This window comes from Galeopterus variegatus, unplaced genomic scaffold (genome assembly GCF_000696425.1).
Source record: "Galeopterus variegatus unplaced genomic scaffold, G_variegatus-3.0.2 Scaffold436, whole genome shotgun sequence".
Taxonomy (NCBI): domain Eukaryota; kingdom Metazoa; phylum Chordata; class Mammalia; order Dermoptera; family Cynocephalidae; genus Galeopterus; species Galeopterus variegatus.
This window is the reverse complement of record NW_007726547.1, coordinates 243792-261421: the sequence shown is the minus strand read 5'-3', so window position 1 is coordinate 261421 and position 17630 is coordinate 243792. Positions and strand designations below refer to the sequence as shown.

The 17630-nt window shown below is 36.2% G+C and overlaps 1 protein-coding gene across 12 annotated transcripts in view; it reads left to right on the top strand.

Annotated features, from left to right (window-relative positions):
• PARD3 (par-3 family cell polarity regulator) overlaps positions 1 to 17630 on the top strand; it is a 714454-nt gene that overhangs the window by 528104 nt on the left and 168720 nt on the right. For all 12 annotated transcript variants that reach the window (XM_008568729.1, XM_008568725.1, XM_008568720.1 and 9 more), the window contains one exon: positions 8919 to 9161. In XM_008568729.1, the coding sequence (XP_008566951.1) occupies positions 8919 to 9161 (243 nt within the window). The remainder of the gene's footprint in view (positions 1 to 8918; positions 9162 to 17630) is intronic.

Below are 17630 nucleotides of genomic sequence, written 5' to 3'. Positions count from 1 at the left end.
AAGAGTTTTATTTCACGTTATATTAAGTATACAATAAGATAGTATAAAATATGTATTATTATATTGTTACTTCCTCTGTCAGGAATCTCTTACATTTGTTAAGAGAAAGAAAAGATTTACACATGTCAACCTTAAAAAATTGATAAGACAACATGATCAATTGTCAAAATAGGTGACCATAGAGCTTTGGAAATGGGAGAGATGGCTGGGGCTAGAGTTAATTAATTGTCAAAGCTTCAGAGAGATGGTAGTTTGGGGGCTGGGTCTAGTGCCCAAGAACATGCATAACTTAGCAAAATGGAAAAGTTCTTCACCTACATTTCACTCTCCCGCCCTCTCTGCTCACAGAGGTTGGACAGTCTTTTCACTGCTTAGATTCTTGAAAAATTGTGATTGTATTAATGGTTAGTGGTATCTCTGTGAATGCTTTTTATTATCTTTTTCAGCTTTTAACCATTATATGTTTTTAAACTGATCTCATTTTAGCATTAAGGTGTGCAGTTTAACTTTCCCCTCCACTTATTACAAGGTACCACTGTGGTTTTCCACAATTCCATTCTTCCCTGGAATCAGAAATGTACCTTCAAAACAGTTGTTCTCGTTCAAGAGACTTTTTTTCAGGACGCATTTGGAATATGGAAGTTTCTTCTTCTCAATCACCTTTTACCCTAACATTTACAAGTACATGAAAATCCACTTAAAATTGTAACTGTTGTCAAAGCAAGAAATTTAGTGGCATATTGTAAAAGAAATTCCTTCTTTTGGGAATTCAGCATAGACACAATGTTAGCAACTTGTACACTATCAGGAGGCAGATTACCTTGCAGGAGGAGGGTAAACGAAAGGATTGAGAAGTTGAATCACGGTATTTCTGAAGTCTGCCATTTGCTGAAGCATTTTCAGGGGCAAATCAAGCATTCAATTGGTGGACTAAAAATTCCTATTAAAATAAACTCTTCCTTCCAGTTGTCCTGTAGCTTTAATTTCATTCTGCCATGGATTTAGACTTTATTTGATGAATTTCTGTAATACCAATTTTCACAGAGAGGAAATACTGTTGGGAAAAAATACATAAACTTTGTTCTCAGAATGAGGCTTCTGGATAGCAGTGTAATAAGTGGGGGGTAAAATGTTTCCCATAAGAGTTGATTGCAAGATCTCGAACAATGTTTTGAAGATAGTTAGCTATCCAATATGTAGCTATCTGAAGTTTATTAAGAAATTTTTTTTGTTAAACTAATATTAGTATATTCTATCTTCTGTAGACGTTAACAGCATTTTTTAAAAAAATCAAAATCATTAAGGGCCAATTTCTACTTCTTGTAGTCTTTTAAAAATTGCACCCTGGGTGGCTGTATGTTACCAAAAGCTTCAAATTTTGGAGGTGGAAGCATTCTGGATGTAACTGAGCAATTTAAGTAAACCATTGATATTCCATCCCAAGGAGTTGGTCACTCAGTAGCAATCCCCATGCCTCGTACCCTTTCTGAATATATAAAGACTATACTTCATAGTCCTAAAAAAGTCCTTTTCATCTAATTTTACTGCAATTAGTGCTAAAAGCCATTTATTGTAAAAGCAAAAGTACTAATGAATAGAAATGTCACAGGAACAGAAGTCTTGTGTGTTTTATTTTCATCATGCGTCATCCATTCTAATTAGAGAAAAGGGTAGTGAACACGGTGACAGGAGTCTGGAATTAAAATCATTAATTGATGTCAAGCTGAAGAGAGACTGTTAGCGTGAAGTTAGTGACAGCAGGAAAGAAATTAACCTTATTACTTTATTTAGTATATTACATTATTTTGTTTATTATTTTTCCATGCAGGTTCAAGACAATTTCATTATCATAATGGAAAAGACTTTTTTCTTTTTTTGTAGAAAGGAAAGTTGCGAATATTTATGTTTGAGCATAACACATTGGAAGGATGAATTCTTTACTAACTTAAAAAAAACTTGATAAAACGTTTTAATTGTTGTTTCAATTATTTTTCAGATTTCAAGGATAGGGAAATAGCATGTGATGTTTCATCAGTGTTGAAGCTGCCTGAAATGATTTAAACCTCAGAATAGTTCTCTTGTGTATACGTAGGAAGGACTTACAGCAGTGCTTAGAGCAATAGACATTTATTTCTTTGGCTAAGTTTTGGACTAATCAGTTACTTCTGTCATTGCCAAGGTTTGGCCAGAGATGAATGGGACGAATAATGCCAGACAACAACCTGACTGTTCAGAAAAACCGGCTCTTACATCTTAGAGATAATTTGTGACCTCGGGGTCACAAGAGAAGAATAGAGCGGGTGTGCCTTTATAGCATTGACCATCTGGAACCATTAAGGGTTCCACTGCAAGATACTCACTATCTTTTTTTAAAAGTTTCCTTAAGAACCCATTCTATTTGTCTTAGGATACCAAAATTGTTTTCTCCCTTGAGCCAATTTTTTTTTTTTCTGAATAAGTTTCTTCATGAAGAATGAAAATATATAACATGTAAATATAACCTTTTTGTTGTGTTCCAACGTCCCTTTTCTCACTTTATAATAAACAAGACGTTCATGCATCAAAGAGTATAATAAAGAAAATTATTTGTGTCTTTTGCTAATTTTGCTTGTGAATTGTCACTAAAGTTCACAAAAACCATCGTACATTCCAAGTTTTTAAAAATCTACTTTTCAGTGCCATTTGCACAGCAAGCCTCGTTAGCATTAATTTCTAGAATGAACTTTCAAATGCACATTAGTTCAGGGTAGTAACCAGATTCGTCAGCCTTTTGCAGTAGTAGTCCTCCCTNAATGCACATTAGTTCAGGGTAGTAACCAGATTCGTCAGCCTTTTGCAGTAGTAGTCCTCCCTGTGTGGACCCAGATATGCCGGAGTTTTATTGTAAAGTTTTCATCACCAGTGTCAACTGCCAGGGTGAAAAGGAACGGTGCAAACCGCTTTCAGAACTTTAGGGATAAAATACACTGGTAACAACAAGACAAACAGTAAAAATATTTCTTACATTATTGGAGCTTAGAGGAAAAAAATCAATGTTATTAGAAGTTATTGTAGATGAGTCTATAATGTTTATTGGATTCAATGATTGGTGGCGATTAGTCATTAATGTACAAATTTGAGTAAAATTTGAGAGCTGGGGTTTATGAATAGTACCTCATGCTGCTGAGCATTTTTTCTGAGAAATTGACTTGTTAAGAATTCACCCCCAATGAATATTATTTTCTGTGTAATTTGGAACAAAAGAACATTCAAATCCAGGACCTATCAGTAACATAATGAAACTGATGTTCAANTTGGAACAAAAGAACATTCAAATCCAGGACCTATCAGTAACATAATGAAACTGATGTTCAAGGAGTTTGGGGAGATTATTTAGGCTTATGCCTCTCTTGAGAAGAGTATGCTCCTATCCTCTTTTTCTGTTAACTTCCTTGCTTAAGGGGCTATATTTTCTGGTATAAGAAAGTGGGATTATCCTCACTTTTAATGAATTGAGGTTCATATACCATAGGGTTTAGCCAGTCATTAATCAATCAAAGTCACTCCCTTTGATTTTTGGAGGCTCTCCAAAATCAGAACTTTTAGCTTTATATTTACATAATCATGTCTCTTATATCCCTCCAAGTTTCTTCAGGTTCCCAAATTTCAAGACTTATATGAATGCTCAGTCACCCTGGATATTGCCTATGATTAAGGGGTTGTCTGATAGTGACCAAATATAGTAGTAAATTGGGTTGTCAGATATGTGATCATAATAGAGCTTCATTCACATTAATACCCATTGAGTTAAAGAAAGAACTAATTTCCCCCTTTCTGCTAGTTTCTTCTGGATGAATCCAGGGTCAGAAAGACAGTATGGTGCAAAAATAAAATTATCTCTCAACTTACATCAGCTTTCCATCATGGATGTATTTAGTGGTAATCAGCTTTTATAATAACATCTTGGCTGTCATAATTGATCTTAAATGGATTAATGGAGTGTAATAAAAAATATATAGTACAATTTTAGCTAAATTTGATGTTAGAATTTGAGTTGGTTTTTCTCTGGTGGGTATCTTGGCTGTGGGACTCATATTTATTAGAATCTAGGACTCTCCTGATAACGATTTCTAACTTTCCAACACCTTCTTACATCTTCATCTTCTTACGAAAGTCACTGGTTCTCAACTCAGGAAATAAGTTCTTCCTAGGGAGGTTTTGGGAATATGAGAAACATTTTTGGTTGCCCCTGTGGCTGGAGGACACTGCTTGATTACATGTGACTGGGGACAGTTGTGCCACAAGTCTGGCACTGCAACAAATGACCACTTCTTCAAGGTCACTGGACCCCTGTTGAGAAACACTGAGCTAGGTGAATTTAAGTATTTCCATTTTATAGCTGGGAAATAAGAAAACTTAGAGAAATTTGACCCTCTGGGTCCAAAATTGGGAAAATAAGACTGGAAAGATGGTAATAAGCTAGATGTAACAAAGAAACAAGGGAGAAAAATGCAAATTTTGCTTGGACTGCTATGTGACAATTTTCTGGCTTTCTTAAAAAACAAAACAAAACAAAACTTTTTATTTTCAAATAACTTTAGATTCATAAGAAGTTACAAAGATAGTACAGAGAGGTCCTGGGTAGTCTTCATCCAGTGTCCCTGACTTACATAACAAGAGTATGTTATCAAAAGCAGGAAGCTGACATTGGTACAAGGTGCACATACAGTTAGTTCTGTATCATCCTAGCACATGTGTGGATTGATGTAACCCAGTACTGCAATCAGGAAACAGAACTGTTCCATCACAAAGATCTTCTCCTGCCATAGCTNATCTTGGCTGTGGGACTCATATTTATTAGAATCTAGGACTCTCCTGATAACGATTTCTAACTTTCCAACACCTTCTTACATCTTCATCTTCTTACGAAAGTCACTGGTTCTCAACTCAGGAAATAAGTTCTTCCTAGGGAGGTTTTGGGAATATGAGAAACATTTTTGGTTGCCCCTGTGGCTGGAGGACACTGCTTGATTACATGTGACTGGGGACAGTTGTGCCACAAGTCTGGCACTGCAACAAATGACCACTTCTTCAAGGTCACTGGACCCCTGTTGAGAAACACTGAGCTAGGTGAATTTAAGTATTTCCATTTTATAGCTGGGAAATAAGAAAACTTAGAGAAATTTGACCCTCTGGGTCCAAAATTGGGAAAATAAGACTGGAAAGATGGTAATAAGCTAGATGTAACAAAGAAACAAGGGAGAAAAATGCAAATTTTGCTTGGACTGCTATGTGACAATTTTCTGGCTTTCTTAAAAAACAAAACAAAACAAAACTTTTTATTTTCAAATAACTTTAGATTCATAAGAAGTTACAAAGATAGTACAGAGAGGTCCTGGGTAGTCTTCATCCAGTGTCCCTGACTTACATAACAAGAGTATGTTATCAAAAGCAGGAAGCTGACATTGGTACAAGGTGCACATACAGTTCTGTATCATCCTAGCACATGTGTGGATTGATGTGACCCAGTACTGCAATCAGGAAACAGAACTGTTCCATCACAAAGATCTTCTCCTGCCATAGCTAGTTCTGTATCATCCTAGCACATGTGTGGATTGATGTAACCCAGTACTGCAATCAGGAAACAGAACTGTTCCATCACAAAGATCTTCTCCTGCCATAGCTAACCCCTGGTAACCACGAACCTGTTCATCATCTCCATACTTTTGTCATTTTGAGAATGTTATATAAATGAAATCAGACAGTACATGACCTTTTGAAATGAGCTGTTCTTCCACATTGCATAATTACCTTGAGATTGATTCAACTTGCTGTATGTATCAATACTCTGTTCACTTGCACTGCTCTGTGGTATTCCATGAAATGGACGTACCCCAGTTTCTGTTTAACCACTCACCTATTGTAGAATATTTTAGTTATTTCCCATTTTTCAGTATTACAAATAAAGTGGCTGTGAACAATTGTGTTGTGGTTTTTGCTCGTACATAAGTTTTCATGTCTTTGGGATCAATATCCAGGTACACAGTTGCTGGAGAGTGTGATAAGTGCATGTTTAGTTTTTTAAGAAACTGCCAGGCTTTTTCATTTCCAAAAGCAATATATGAGAGACCCAGTTTCCCTGCATGCTTGCCTGCGTTTGGTATTGTCACTACTTTTTATTTTAGCTGATCTAGTAGGTGTGTGGTGAGAGCTCATCCTGGTCTTAGCATTTCTCTAATAGCTGGCGGTGGGGAACATTTTGTCATGAGCTTGTTTGTCATCCACATCTCCTCTTCAGTGAAATGTTTCCTCATGTCTTTTGCCCACTTTCTAATTGGATTATTTTCTCATTGTTGAGTTTTGAGTATTTTTCATATATTTTAAATGAGTTCTTTGTCAGATATGTGATTTGCAAATATTTTCTCCCAGTCTCTACCTGTCTTTTCATCTTCTGAATAGATCCTTTCACAGAGGAAAAGTTTTTAATTTTGATGATGTCCAGGATATATGTTTTTTATTATATGGATAGCACTTTTGGTATCATTTCTCAGAATTCTTCAGCAAGCCCTAGGTCCCGAAGGTATTCTTCTATGTTTTCTTCTAAAGTTTTATAGTTTTACATTTTTACTTAAACCTATGATCCATTTTGAGTTAATTTTTGTACAAGATGTGAAGTTTAAGTTCAGGTTTTTTTTTTTTTTTGCGTATGGATGCCCAATTGCTCCAGTACTATTTGTTGAAAAACCTATTTTGCACAATCGTGAGAAATAGTTGGCCATGCTAGTTGGCTATTTCTGGGTTCTTTATTCTGTTCCATTGATGTATGTGACTGGTCACAAATACCACACAGTCTAGATTACTGTAGCTATATTACAAGTCATGCAGTCTGGAAGGGTGATTTTTCTCATTTTATTCTTTTCCACATTTGTTTATTCTATCTTTTGCTTCATCATATAAATTTTAAAATACTCTTGTTAATGTCTATAAAATTCTTCGTGGGATTTCTGTAGGAAGTGCCATTCAACCTGTTTGTCAATATGGGGAAAACTGCCTGACTTACCACATTGAGTCTTTTCTTCTACAATCACAGAGTGTCTATTTTAGATCTTGTTTGATTTCTTTCATCCAGCATTGTGCTGTGTTCAGCATACAAGTCCTGTCCATGTTTTGTTAGATTTCTATGTATGTTTATACATATCTATAAGCCAAACTTTAGTTTATTTGTATATATGTATATTTTATTTTAGTGATTGTAAATGGCATTATATTTTTAATTTTGGAATCCACATGCATATAGAATATACAATGGATTTTTCTATGTCGATCTTGTATACCATGACCTTGCTGAACTTGCTTTTTTTAGTTCTAGGAGATTTTTGTAGATTCCTTGGAGTTTTCTATGTAAACCATCATGACATCTGCAAAGAAGAAGAAATTTATTTCTTCCTTTCCAATCTGTGTGCCTCTTATTTCCTTTTCTAGGCTCACTGAATTGCCTAGAACTTGCAGCACTGCATGAAATTACAGTGGTGGGAGCACACGTTACCTTGTTCCTGATCCAAGGGAAAGGCGTTCAGTCTTTTTCCATTATCTGTGATGCAGTCTGTAGGTTTTTAGTGGATGCTCTTTATCAAGTTTAAGAAGTCCTACTCTCTTCCTAATTTTATGAGGGCTTTTGTCATGATGGGTGTTGAATTTTGTTCATTGTTTTTTCTGCATTAATTGGTATAATCCTGTGACTTTTCTTCTGTAGCCTGCTAATATGGTGGATTACAGTGATTGATTTTTGAATATTTAACCAGCCTCACAGTTCTGCAATAAACACCATTTAGTCATGGTGATGGTGTATAATTCTCTTTATGTATTGCTAAATTCTATTTACTAATATTTTGTGAAGGACTTTTGCTTCTTTATTCATGAGGAATATTGGCCTATAGTTTTCTTTTTTCTTTTTGTGCTGCCTTCATCTGGTTTTGCTATCTTTTTCTGGGTTCTTTTGAATATATATTTATGTGTCATTTATGCTAGCAAAGAACTACTTCAAATATGAAAAAAAAATTGCAATAAAATATTAAACTCAGCCTAAAGATTGGTTTATATAAATAAGTCCTCATTGCTTTTAAATAAATGTTTCAATTTGTAAATATGTAATGGAATTTTTTTCCCACCAAAAGTCATCAAAATTCTATTGAGGTTGTTAGATAACTAAGATTGACTTAGGGAATAAATTATATCAATATATTATAAGAAGAAGTAGACTTTGGACCAAGTAGTTTAATGAAATCTTAGTAATCTAAACGTATCTTCAATAAAAGTGGTCATTTAAGGTCTGTATCTTAGCTATAATACAGACATGTTTTATTTCAGAATTTGCCTTCTTGTCCTTAATCTCAGGATTTCCCAGTGCTGTATGCATCATACAAAATCAATGTTGGTGTTAAGTTGAGATCTTCTGTTGCCATTAATGGAGAGTTATGGTGGATTTATGTTTAAGCTTCATAATATTTTGAATGTTGATGTTATAATGAGTAAGAAATATACATTATGAACACACACACATAAATACATACATATATAGTGTGTGTGTGTAACTTTTCAAAAAACTTACTTCTTGCCTTAAAATAGATTTCATGAGTAATATCCAAGTAGATGCCAGAAACTATCTGTTCCTGCTAAATTTTTTAATCTAGTTTATAATGAAAACTTAAATTTAAGATTTAAATTATATCTGATTGACATAAACAAAAGGTATCTGAAATGATTATTTTTGAGTATTACTGACCAATCTAAAATTTTTATAACTTGTCATTTATACCAGTTATCTTCCTATAGCTAATGAGGGAAAATATATTTTACAACATATTTTGATGAATATTTCTCTATGCAGTTTGTAGAAAAGGAATGGTTTTTCTTGTTTCAACTTTATTCTAACTTCACAGGATTCAAGCAAAAACACGAGAATTTAGGGAACGACAAGCTCGAGAACGTGACTATGCCGAAATCCAAGATTTTCATCGGACATTTGGCTGCGATGATGACTTGATGTATGGGGGAGTTTCTTCCTTTGAAGGGACCATGGCTCTCAACACCAGACCACAGAGCCCAAGAGAAGGGCATTTGATGGATACTTTGTATGCCCAAGTAAAGAAGCCACGGAATTCCAAAGCTTCACCTGTGGACAGGTAGGCCCCGGGAGCAATCGCGGCATTGCTCCCAAATCAACTTTTATGCAGTTTTTGACAAGGGACTAGATTGTTCATCAATCCTCAAAGCAGAACTGCCTCTTATTAATGGCCTTTTAAAAGCTGCTGTGTCTAAAAGTATTGAGTTAACACAAATCAAAACCGAGTGGAAGGAGAAGCAGAGGTTTTGGTAACTTTTCTAATGGTTCTAACATATTTTATCTTGTTCTTAAAACAGTATTAGTTTGTAAACAACCTTTAGTTTACAACTCAAATAAAAAGCAAACTAGCAAACTTGAAGTTATGGCTCTTCTATGTAAGTGAGACTTCCTTTTATTGCTTGGAGAACCTCTAGTTGTGTTAATTAAATGGATGGGAAATGACATGATTTGTTCCAGTTAGGATTTGGAAGGGCCACTTTTTGGGGTGGCATAATTTTATATAAGAAAGAATAAGTAAATGAAAAATATAGTATAGCCAGTCTTCAAATTGAATTTTAATAGCCACAGACCACAGGTCTGAATTATGTGTATCAATGTAGCATACAGTAGTGCAATGTTGACTGTATTTTAATGGTTACATATTTATTTAAAATTTTAACAGACTATGTGGCTATATATTTATTGGTGGGTGTGAATTACTGGCTATATATTTATTTCAAATTTTAACTGAAGCAATTTTTAACAGATCTTTTTGCAGCCTTCCAGTTGTATATTCAAGCACCATATAGAGTTTATTTCAGGGAGAAAATAATACTTACTTCCTTTTATATCAAATATGCAAATATTATTTTCAAAAAAATTTACTAATCCCATCGCATCTTATAATGGTTTCTTATAATTGTTGCTGTATATGGGAGCTGGGCTTTGAACATTATAAACAGCAGGTTTCACTTAAAACCAGTGGTTCTCAAGCTTTAGCGCTTTAGTGCTTTAACTTTAGTATGCATCAGAATCATCTGGAGGTCTTCTTCAAATGCAAATTGATTGACTTTCCTCCAGAATTTTGATTCAGTATGTCTGGTGTAGAGCCCCGAGAATTTGTATTTCTTAAAAATTCTCAGGTTTGATGCTGGTCTTTCTGGTCCTGGGGACTTCACTTTAAGAAGCCCTGTAAGACTAAGGATGTACTAGAATTATTTTATCTACAGCAAGTAGAGCCCCGAGAATTTGTATTTCTTAAAAATTCTCAGGTTTGATGCTGGTCTTTCTGGTCTTGGGGACTTCACTTTAAGAAGCCCTGTAAGACTAAGGATGTACTAGAATTATTTTATCTACAGCAGTGTTATTTGGTTGCTACATTTTGCAAGTGAGTCTATATGTTAGTTACTTCCAGCTATTTTAATAAAGGTTTGCAAATGCATCAGGTAACCCTTAGTCGAACCCAGAAGGAAGCATTTTTAAAAATAGCAGATGGAGAAGCAGATCTTACAGTGAAAGTCTCATCGGATTATTGTTCTGTTGTTTCCTTTTTCATTTTTGTTGGGTTGTAGGTTTTCTTTATTGTCTCATGAAAATCTATTTGATGTTGAATGTAATAAATAAATAATATAAGTTAATATAGGAGGCTTATGGTTTATTTATTTAATGTAGGAGGCTCTGGTGTGATCACCTAGAAGGTTCACATGCTTATTAACTAGCACAGATATGTCAGAATTCAGAGGATAAAGTTATTATCAGTGACAGTGACATTTTCTTTAAGAGCTTCTTACTTGGTTTCTGCCATACTTGTGAAAGCTGCTTGTAGAAGGTCAAACAGCGTTTGAAGGTCATGAATGTCCCATTGAAAGTGTATTATTGGGAGAAAAGACACCAGAAACACTGGCATTGCCTGTTAGTAACTTTTGGAGGAACTTAAAAAAAAAAGAAGTTGACATATTATTGATCATTGATAAAAGCACTCATTACTTTCAGCACCTTCCAAATCTAGTTCGAAAATCTAAAAAATAGTAGATGTACTCATAGCAGTTACTCACATAACTCAGAAGTCCCACCTGACAGAGCCTGGAGTCAGATGGGATCTCTCTAAGTTCCTGAAGTCCTGAAACGGTTGCTTTAAACCCCAATTTAAACATCAGGGTCCAGAAGAGTCTAAACCTTACCTGAAGATTTCTGCAAATTGTCAGAAGGGTTTCTGTGCTCAGAACCCCTCTGCTTCTGGGCCGTAGCCTCACTGCCCACAGTCTCTGCTCTGCACCATCCTAAACCCAAACTGAAATGCAGCCTCCAAATTTCCATCAAAAAACCCATTCAGCTAAACAGTTTGGGGAAGACTTTAGTCATGGGGACAAGTCACACCAAGCAGTAAGTAACTTAGAATCACATGTTAGACACTGCTGTATTCAAAGCTCCTCTCAGCCTTATCCAAGCACAGCCTAGACAGCTGTCAGATATTACAGTTTTATGTATTTGCACCCCAAAAGGGTGACTGGACTAAAGGATTTCTAAGGCCTTTCCATCTCAAGAGAGATATAATTAATTTTTTTAAAAAAGCAATCACAGAAACTTTAGTTTTTTGTAAATTATCAATTTTGCAGAGAATAAGATATTCATTAAACAATAACTGATGTTACTAGTACAGAAAGGTGGGAATTACTGCACCTGTAAAGTACTTCTTCTCTACCTATAATTGAACTTGAATTTGGTTTGGAAATAATGGCATCACCTCCATTGTCTTTTGCCGTCAGAGAGAAAGCTATAGAAAAGTGTTTCTTAGATTTGAGTCGTGTAGAGATTCTTTTTTAAAGGAAAGACCATCTCTTGATACTGCAGTATTGAATTAAATTGTTTTGATTATAATGTTACTTAAATATGTATAAAAATAAAATAGGACTAAACCCCTTCTGTTTATAACCGTTATACAACTATAAAACCAAACATCTTTACAAATTAAATACAAACAAAATGGCAAAGCCATTGCATTCAAATGAACAGCATTAATTTAATGTGGCCAGTAATGTTTTTTTAAATCTAAACTCTTGCACAAATCATGAATATGGTGGTGACTGCTACATGGCAGGCTCGTTTGAGTTTGCCTGCCCCCACGAGCCGAGTGCTGGCTCAGTTCACCCATCACTTTTCTTGGTTAAATTTCTGCAGGTTTTTGCACATGCACGTCCCACAACCTTTGGCCTTTGTTTCACATAGACGCATCATTATGCAGGAAGTCCAATTTGCTCTGTTACCATTAAGTTAAGGCAGTAAAAGTGGCATTTCTTGGTACTTTCATATTTGTAAACTTAAATCCAGAGCGTGAAATAAAATGCCTATAAAATGATCTAGCATATGCTTGTATTAACTTTTTAAAATGTAATCACTCAAATGGACACACAAAACTTGAAACTCCTCAGAAAGTATTTCTTGGACGAAGAATATACACAATAAAGAAACTCCTGTCAATTGACTAAATTACACCAAAATTTGCAACTGGTGTTTCATGAATTTTACTCTTCAAATCTTTGGGTTTCATGGGAGCATAGCCTGCATCTGCTCTAGGATTTTCCTTGTTCAGTCAGAAAGCAGTATTCTAAATTTCATTGCTTAATCATTTTTGATTGACCTTACGGTTGGTAATATGGATTTGGTAGCCCCCATGGTAGCAGCCAGGGATAATTTATTAACTGTTGTGAATTTGATGTTAAAATGGAGATACTTTCTCAATTTCCATATATTATTTATAAATGCTTATTTATAGGATAGCACCATACCATATCTAGAAATATTTACATGCCTGTTTAATTTTATTGCACATGAACTGTTATCTGACTATATGCTTTGGTTACAGGGCCGTTGTTTCTACTATTTATTAGCGTACTTGATAACTTTTTGATTTTTCTTGTTGGATCGATGTTAAAGAGAAACAGACCTATCCTTGTGTTTTATATGAATAGCAAGGCTTAAACTCACAAAAATATTGGTGTACTTGTTTTTATCCTGCTTATAAGCTAGATACTTCAAAGATTTAGCTCTTATGATTCAAAATCCTATATTTCTCTGGCAAGAATGCAGTTCCAGTTTGGTTGCTCCGTCTCAGCTGGGTAGAATAGAGTATGATGCAGCGCTCTCTGTTTCCATATTTCTCTCCCACTGTGGAAGAAACTGCTAATTGTCTTTTTAACTTTGTTCAGGCTAGCGTGTGCCTAGCTGAAAATTTAAATTTCCCAGATACACTTGTAGTAAGAGGTGACCACATGGCATAGTTCTGTCTAGTGAGTTAGAAGTAGATCTACAGATGGGACTTCCTGCAAAGTTAGTTTTTTCCTGATTAAAATGGGACTGACTCAGCTTCTGTCCTTTGCTATTTGTCTTTCTCTCTGCCTGGAACTTGGGTGGGTTCTCCAAGTAGAGCTTTCCTAATACCCCTGAAGATCATGACCACATAGAGGAAGAGGGAAGCAAGTGGTCCCTTGAGCAGCTGGTCCAGTCCCAGCATACCCATCCTGGACCCCTTACTACCCGTGAAAAGTGAGCCTGTTACTTGGTTAAGTTCCTTACCATCAGGCTTCTGTTTCGTGAAGCCAAACACCGTTCTGAATGTAATGAATTGTGTACAGAAGAGACCAGAGGGAATCATTGTCTTTTGCTCAAGATTGTCAGTATGTTGGAGAACTGTCCCTTGGTCAAATGATTTGCACAATATTTTGTGAAAGTAACGGGCAAAATTCTCCAGTGTTGTTCAGTGAGTTCTTCTGCTTCTCATTTTGTTAAGCCTCTACTTAAAGAAATGTTACCAATCAAATATCTGCTAGCATAATTTCTTCTTAACTCTTTAAGACACCTCTGTTCCCTGACAACTCTCACCTCCACCAACAGTCCTTCTCTAAGGTTGAGTGTAATGTGCAAGAGCATGAACTATGGAGTCAGACTGCCTGAGTTTGGCCCTGGGCTCTTTGCCATCAGCTATGCAACGTCTGTGCTTCATTATCCTCATCTGTAAAATGGGGATAACACTTACCTCATCAGGCTTGGGTAGGATTAACTCTGTTAATAACATATAATAGTACATAGCATTGCGCCTGGTCCACAGTAAACACTATTTAAGTTTTTGCTGTTGCAATTGCCACTTAGGAAATGGGCTTTTACTCTCAAGAAAGCACAGCATCCCCACACAGATGCAGAGAGAAGCAAATAATGAAATTGAAATCAGTAACAATAAGTTTGATTCTTTATACTGAACATTAATATAAAAGCATGGGGATGCAATTCTGCCGATACCACTTCCTTCATTAAATAGCTAGTTTTCTAATTATTTTCCATAAATCACATCATCTCATGAACAATTTCTCTTTAAATATTGATTGATTGAGTTCAGCACAAGGCATTTCAGGGTGCTTCTACAGTATACATACTTAGATTACAAGTAAATGCTGGGTACTGTAAGATGGCTTATTTGAGAGTGAAAAGGGGGATGGTGGTATAAAACCATAATCTCTCAATCGATAATTTCTCTTTAAATATTGATTGATTGAGTTCAGCACAAGGCATTTCAGGGTGCTTCTACAGCATACATACTTAGATTACTAGTAAATGCTGGGTACTGTAAGATGGCTTATTTGAGAGTGAAAAGTGGGATGGTGGTATAAAACCATAATCTCTCAATCGACTTCAGTCTGTCCTTTGACAGTTTGAAAGTCTTCATTTCATACTTTCATGGAATTCTTTGAAGTTCTTCATGTTTTCCTTTCAAGAAATTTTTACTGATTCTGAGCGTGCAATAGTCCATAGAGTTAGGGAGGCTTGAACTTCTCAAACCTTGTCTAAAATTTTTGGCATTTCTATTTACATCACATTTTTCTTGGCAGGACAGGCAAGCAGGAATCCTGATCTTAAGAACTGTAATAAGCTGCATTCTAAAACGGGATTTTCAAATTTTAGCATGTGTGAAAAGAACCCGGAGTGCTTCTCACAAAGCATCACAGAATACTTCTCACTGATGTCCTGACTCCCCTCATAGATATTCTGCTTCGGTGGATCTGGTGAGAACTGTGAATACACATTTTTAACAAGCACCCAGTTGACTGACGCAACCCCATCCGTTTACACTCTACCCTTTGAAAAGCATTACTCTTGGGTTAATGGGGAAAAAAAGAAGGAACTCCAATATGTGTTATTTTACTAAGGTCTCTTACCAGTGAAGCTGTGAGATAATTTATAATTTCTATTAGACAGCTTTATCTTGCCATTCACGTTGTCCGTTGTTCACCTATGATTAAATAATCATTTTATTTAAAAGGTCATCTTGCAGGTGTGATAGTCCCAAACTTCATTCTATTCAGTGTTTCTCGACACCAAAAAGTTTCTTTTCATATAAGTTACATAATTCCAATTTAAAAGTTTAATATACCTTGAATTCTAACAAAGAAATGATGAAATCCTGGCCCATAATGTTTTTTATTTACTAGAGGACACTATGCAGTTTGTATTTTTAAATAAAGATACCAGGATCTGTAGTTAAAAACTCCACAGAAAGGCAGCTCTAATGGACATGTGCTGTCACCAGGCAATCATTTGCCACCAGGAGTGCATTGTCCTCAAATATAATTGAAATAAAATAGGAACTGTGCTGCTGTAAATCTAAATAGCAGGAAAATAGTAGGCTAGACTCCCCCAGCTTACCAAGGACACCTTAATGGAAACATAAATACCATAATCATATGCTTTTTGCATGCATTTTACCGCTAAAGAGAAAATGTCAATTTTAAAAGAAAAGACCTTCGTGAACTTATTTTTCCCTCCATTAAAACTGGAATCCAGTTGTGTCAAAAGGAAGTCTGGCAAACACAGAACAAAGCAAATTTTCTTAGATACAGGCAGTTACTAAACACGTACTCTTTTAAAAATTTTGGGTCATATAACAAAGTTGTATTTGCTATTCAGAAATTCAAATACCACTTTACTTACATTTACTTAGTATTATTTGTCTCTGCCTTTCTTGAAATGTGAGAAAGTAATTCTTGAAGATAGAAAAACCTCATTGTAATAAGAGCTTTGCAGGTTGGTGCCATTGCTAATTAATGAGCTCCATCCAACCTGGGCCCGTTGTAAGTGCCCTTGGCTAGCTGTCCATTTCTGGCCCTGGCTAGCTCCTTCTGCATTCGCTTGAGCAAGTGTTCCAGACTTTATTGCTCCCTGCAGCATGAAGACCTATAACCCATCCACATCTGCACCAGGGCCGCTTCCCTCTTGTCACTTGCTGAGGACCAGCTTTCCTTCTTCCAGCCCAGACTGCTGTATCCCGCATCTCATTCACTCCGTGTGGCAGGCATAATGATGCTCTCCCAGAGGTGTCTGCGCCGTAATCTCTGGAACCTGGGAATATGTTACCTCACAGGGCAAAAAAGACACTGCAGATCTGGTTAAGTTAAGGATCTTAAAATGGGGAGATTTTCCTAGATTATCCTGATGGGCCCAATGTAATCACAAGAGTGTTTGTTAAGGAAAAGAGGGAAACAGGAGAGTCAGAGTCAGAGAGGGATTGAACATGCTGCACTGGCGGCTTTGAAGACAGAGGAAGGGACCATGAGTCAAGGGACACAGGTAGCTTCTAGGAGCTGGAAAAGGCAAGGAAACAGATTCTTCCCTAGAGCCTCCAAAAGGAATGTGGCCCAACCTACACCTCGATTTTAGCTCAGTGAAGCTCATTTCAGGCTTCTGATCTCCAGGACTGTAATACAGATTGAACATTCCTAATCTGAAAATCCAAAATCTGAAATGCTCCAAAATACAAAACTTTTTGAGCGTCAACATGATACTCAAAGGAAAGGCCATTGGAACATTTTTGGATCTTGGATTTTAATATTAGGGATGCTCAATCTGTATATATTCTGTAAACATTCCAAAATTTAAAAAAAAAAAATCTGAAACACTTCTGGTCCCAAGTATTTCCAAGAAGGGACACTCGACCTGTATAATAAATTTGTGTTGTCTAGAGGCAGTAAGTTTGTGTGTCATTTCCTGATGGCGTCTACATTCCTGATCCAGTGATGACATCAGTCCTTTCCATCTGAGATCGCTCTGTGGCATTCCTGAAACACTGTTCTCTTAGCTTCTGCGGTCCTGCTTTCTCTTGCTTCCTCCTTCCTTACTGACTAATCTTTAATTGACTCGTTAGAAGTTCTATTCCCTTGGGAAATAGCTACAGACCACTGCTATTTTCAGTGTGTTCTTTTCGGTTAAGATTTTACCTACCACTAGGCACTAGTGATGCCTAATCTGCACTAGCCCAGCCCTCTCTTTACAGGCCCCAAATTTTCGTACGAGCCCGAGATTCCTGTAGCACCATAAACTGGGAATGCATACTTCCTATGTCTCTCAGGCACCGGAGTCCAACCTATCTACAACCAAATTCATTGTTTTTCATTCTAAACCCCAACTTTAGTTTTGTCAGTCTAATCTCAGTGAATGCTTTCGCCACCTGCACACCTATCTACTCAAGCCAGAAGCTTTTTTTTGTAGCCCCCCCCCCCCCCCC